The following is a 5097-nucleotide window of genomic DNA, read 5'->3' on the forward strand; positions in this document are numbered from 1 at the left end:
CCCTGGACCACATCAGGGGACCCCAAACCATTTGATTCCCTTGCCAGACATCTCGGCTCACTTCACAACAAGTGCTGCTCGCAATCGGATGCACTTGCACTTTTAGCCCATTTAGGAGACAAATAGCACAGGAAAACCAGTGCGCACCGCTCCACCCGATAGTCCAACGGTGAGGTTTTGAGCGAGTCGCAACAAAATGCACGGCCCTTCCGCGGCCCACATGACTTTATTCTGAACGGAGACAAGTCTGCTCGCTGGGCCGTTCGCTTTTGGACCAAAAACACGGCTCCGTCGGTGACTTTTGGCCCGATATAGGCGTGAAAGTGAAAGAGCATTTGGCCAGCCCAGAGAAACCGAGCTGGGTGGCTTGAGTCTACATGGTTCTCATGTCGCGTTTAAGGCCAGCCCCCTGCTCGGTGTGGAGCTTCAATAGCGCAGAGCAGCGTCTACAGCAAACTACTCCTCACAGACCGTGTGTGTGTGTGTGTGTGTGTGTGTGTGTGTACCGGACCAAACGACAGACAGACATGGCAGAAGTCGCACCAGCACCCGCCGCCGCCGCGCCGGCCAAGGCACCCAAGAAGAAGGCAGCAGCCAAGCCCAAGAAAGCGGGACCCAGCGTAGGCGAGCTCATCGTCAAGGCTGTGACCGCTTCCAAGGAGAGGAGCGGCGTGTCCCTGGCCGCGCTCAAGAAGACGCTGGCGGCAGGCGGCTACGACGTGGAGAAGAACAACTCCCGCGTCAAGATCGCAGTCAAGAGCCTCGTCACCAAGGGCACCCTGGTCCAGACCAAGGGCACCGGTGCATCCGGCTCCTTCAAGCTCAACAAGAAAGCCGTCGAGGCGAAGAAGCCCGCCAAGAAAGCCGCAGTCCCCAAAGTAAAGAAGTTGGTCACCAAGAAGCCCACCGCGGCGAAGAAGCCCAAGAAGGTAGCAGCCAAGAAAGCCGTCGCCGCAAAGAAGTCCCCCAAGAAGGCCAAGAAGCCCGCTACACCCAAAAAGGCCGCCAAGAGCCCCAAGAAGGTGAAGAAGCCCGCCGCAGCGGCCAAGAAGGCAGCCAAGAGTCCCAAGAAGGCTACAAAGGCAGACAAGCCCAAAGCCGCCAAGCCCAAGGCAGCCAAGGCCAAGAAGGCAGCCCCCAAGAAGAAGTAAACCTATTACAAACAGTGTTCTACTCGACACATGTTGTACCACAAAAGGCTCTTTTAAGAGCCACCCACATCTTTCCATAGAAAGCGCATTGATTTCCATGTACTACCTGTCGTGAAAAAGAAATTACGCACACTAGGCTACTTTTACGCACACAACATTGTCCCACTCTGGGTGTGTGCGAAGGGAGAGGCATATAATAGAGGGCCAAAATGGCTTAGAAATTCGACCTCACGAGTCATTTTTATATATGAGCCACTGGGCTATTCCCGTTCAGAGGCAGGCTGCTGTGATGTGTTACAAGTGCCATGTAATAACAATAACAATACTATAGTGGCTTCGATTTCAAACTCAAGAGTGCACCCTCAACAGCCATTTTTATATATGAGCCACTGGGCTATTCCCGTTCAGAGGCAGGCTGCTGTGATGTGTTACAAGTGCCATGTAATAACAATAACAATACTATAGTGGCTTCGATTTCAAACTCAAGAGTGCACCCTCACCAGCTGTTTGTTTCCCATTTGGAGAGAAATAATGTGAGGATTTCATTTCGGACATTTTGGCGCTCACGCGAAATGACACAAAGTAACAAAGTCGGAGGGAAACAAAGTAGCCCCTCACTCGCTGCCTGTGGGTGGGAACCGGCTTAGGGCTGTCTGTCTGTCCGTCTGTCTGTCCCTCGCTCCAATTGGATAAGGCCACACCGGCCCGGTGGCCAATCGTTGCCTCTTGTGGCGAGGTATAAGTACGGCTCTCGAAGTGGCGAGCGGCTCATTCAGACTTTCTGTGACTTTCTCAAGCTACCAATATGAGCGGAAGAGGCAAAACCGGAGGCAAGGCCAGGGCGAAGGCAAAGACCCGTTCATCCCGTGCCGGCCTCCAGTTCCCCGTGGGCCGTGTGCACAGGCTGCTGCGTAAAGGCAACTACGCCGAGCGTGTGGGCACTGGCGCACCAGTCTACCTGGCCGCCGTGCTCGAGTACCTGACTGCTGAGATCCTGGAGTTGGCCGGCCACGCTGCCCGTGACAACAAGAAGACTCGTATCATCCCCCATCACCTGCAGCTGGCCGTCCGTAACGACGAGGAGCTGAACAAACTGCTCAGGGGTGTGACCATCGCTCAGGGTGGTGTGCTGCCCAACATCCAGGCAGTGCTACTCCCCAAGAAGACTGAGAAGGCAGTCAAAGCCAAGTAAAATCGCTACTGCGACTTCAACTTGACTACTCAACCCCCAAAGGCTCTTTTAAGAGCCAACCACCTAGCTCTCCAAAAGCGCAAAGTACCTTTCTATGACCGCAATACATTGAGTGGGTGTATACACAACTATTTCGACATTCTGTGCCCACATGAGGCCTTGCATGAACAACAACACCTACTAGGCCTCGTTTGCCGTAGCAGGCTAGCATTAGATTACACGTGCCTATAAGATGTCACTCTTGACTTTGGCGACTATTATTGCGCGTAAAGGGCCGGCGGCGTCCTATTGCGCATAAAGGGCCGGCGGCGTCCTATTGAGCGTAAAGGGCCGGCGGCGTCCTATTGCGCGCGCACCGGGAGTTTGAATTTTGGAGAGGCCGGGCCTCCCGTCCAATGGCCAACGGAGGAGGTCTGCGCAATGGGCCAATCGGGGTGGTGGGGAGATGGTGTCCAATCAGCAGGCGCCACTGCCGGCTTTATAAACTTCACATAGCCATTTCGAGGCTATACTCGCGACTGTCAGAGCAGCGCCATGGCCAGAACCAAGCAAACCGCTCGCAAATCCACCGGTGGCAAAGCCCCCAGGAAGCAGCTCGCCACTAAGGCTGCTCGCAAGAGTGCCCCGGCCACCGGCGGTGTGAAGAAGCCTCACCGTTACAGGCCCGGCACCGTGGCTCTGAGAGAGATCCGTCGTTACCAGAAGTCCACTGAGCTACTCATCCGCAAGCTGCCCTTCCAGCGCCTGGTGCGAGAAATCGCCCACGACTTCAAGACCGACCTGTGCTTCCAGAGCTCCGCCGTGATGGCCCTGCAGGAGGCTAAAGAGGCTTACCTGGTCGGCCTGTTCGAGGACACCAACCTGTGCGCCATCCACGCCAAGCGGGTGACCATCATGCCCAAGGACATCCAGCTGGCCCGCCGTATTCGCGGAGAGCGCGCATAAATGAGGATGACCTGAACTCGAAAATCCCCCAAAGGCTCTTTTAAGAGCCACCTCCATATTTCCATCAAAAAGGCACAATTGTTCCATGTATACACGCACCTCTACATTAGCCACCATGTATGTTGTTCACTAACACGTCTAAAAGCTACGTATTGCACCTTTTAGTTGCCTGAAGTCTAGCTTCAATGTTTGTGTGTGTGTGTGTGTATATACACAACCATCTGGCATCATCCACTTCCTTTGAACTATAGTAGCACAGTAAAATGCTTTACAAAGGAGGGGGAAAAGAAACGAGTGATAATATAGGCCGAATAGTAACAAGAATTGTGTTCAGATGAATAATTGACACTATTAGTTGTGTGTAATAATAGCCTTGCATGCAGTCCAGAAAAAACATTGCATGCCATTGTCCCATGTTGCAGAGCTGCTGAGAGACTCATGCAGAGGCCAAAACTTTACAGTGGAGCACGGAGGCCATCTTATGGTTAAATGTGGGTACTGCACATCATGGTGATTCCCTTTCAGTATTTGCTCTTTAGGCCAGCGTTTCCCAAACGCGGTCCTGGGGTCCCCAAGGGGTGCGCGTTTTGCGTTTTGCCCTAGCACTCCACAGCTGATTCTAATACTCCAGCTTGATGATGATGAGTTGATTATATGAAGCAGCTGTGTAGTGCTAGGGCAAAAACTCCCAAAACGTGCCCCGAGTTTGGGAAACCCTGCTTTAGGCTAATACTAGCCTATTAGGATGACTTGGTTCGATCGCTTTAATGGCAACTGCTGAACTCTGGTTTTCACTAATTACTTGTCCCAGGCACCATTATGAATCCAATAACAAAACAAATGTTTCAAAATTGCTCAATAGTGAAAAAAGGGCAGGAAACGATGGGTTCTCAGCAATATTTCACCAACAACCAATCACTATTCAAGCATAGACATTAGGATCATCAACAAATATTCCTAAGTCATACTACAAAAGGAAGGTAGTATGACACAAAAAAGAGGACGAGGAAACGTAGCGTGGGACGCCGTATTCTCGGCATATTCAACAGCGTTTAAATAATGCATTACCTTCAACAGTGTTATCTTATGATCAAGCCATCAATGTTAGGTGATTTTTGGTGGTGTCAAAATGTTAGCTAACGGGTTAGCAATTAGCAAGTTTGACATTTCAGTGGAAATACTATTTTCAGCTTTTTGATGAGCGGTTTTGAGAAAAAAAACGTCACGTATTATCGCCATTCGGGCCCCAGTTGTTGGCCACCTTACTATTCAGTTCCATTACAAGATATATCCGTTCAATTTTGTTCAAGAGACACACCGCCCGCGTACCGGAAGTGTTTGACTAGTTGGCTAGGCTTCCGGTAAAAAGAATGATTTTCCTGTCCACTTTTCATTGCGTGGCCGGTGCGCCCTCTTGAGGACGATTAAAAAATGGTCCATCACCTACATATTCAGTGTTGTAACCAAATAATGTCTCATCATTTGTTTTACAGATTCATCTTATGTTTTGAGAAAGTAGATAACAGTTGAATTCTAAAATATGAGTATTAATAATTTACATCAAATAAACCTTTATTTTCAGTTATGTGCATTGACATAAACAATGAAAACACTTGGAGTTTGTTGCAGAGATGCACTTGGAGAGTAAAGGAAGAACTACTACACAAGAGTGGTTCCATAAATATATATATATATATATTACATTTTAGACTTTTATTTTTTTGTACAAATAAATAATTTCATATGAACACAAACAATTCAATCTCGACCTCCATCCCTATATTGTCACAAAAATCACAATAATATTCC

The 5097-nt window shown here is 49.7% G+C and overlaps 3 protein-coding genes across 3 annotated transcripts; all 3 read left to right on the top strand.

Moving 5' to 3' along the window:
* Positions 1-452: 452 nt before the first annotated feature.
* LOC121538905 (histone H1-like) lies at positions 453-1213 on the top strand. Its single transcript, XM_041847071.2, has one exon. The coding sequence runs from the start codon at positions 528-530 to the stop codon at positions 1149-1151; it is 624 nt and encodes a 207-aa protein (XP_041703005.1). The 5' UTR covers positions 453-527; the 3' UTR covers positions 1152-1213.
* A 743-nt stretch (positions 1214-1956) lies between these two features.
* On the top strand, positions 1957-2343 carry LOC121538954 (histone H2A-like). The gene has a single exon (XM_041847112.2). The coding sequence runs from the start codon at positions 1957-1959 to the stop codon at positions 2341-2343; it is 387 nt and encodes a 128-aa protein (XP_041703046.1).
* A 524-nt stretch (positions 2344-2867) lies between these two features.
* Positions 2868-3311, top strand: LOC121538906 (histone H3-like). Its single transcript, XM_041847072.1, has one exon. The coding sequence runs from the start codon at positions 2878-2880 to the stop codon at positions 3286-3288; it is 411 nt and encodes a 136-aa protein (XP_041703006.1). The 5' UTR covers positions 2868-2877; the 3' UTR covers positions 3289-3311.
* The last annotated feature ends 1786 nt before the right edge of the window (positions 3312-5097 follow it).

Source organism: Coregonus clupeaformis, unplaced genomic scaffold, assembly GCF_020615455.1.
Source record: "Coregonus clupeaformis isolate EN_2021a unplaced genomic scaffold, ASM2061545v1 scaf0077, whole genome shotgun sequence".
Classification (NCBI taxonomy): domain Eukaryota; kingdom Metazoa; phylum Chordata; class Actinopteri; order Salmoniformes; family Salmonidae; genus Coregonus; species Coregonus clupeaformis.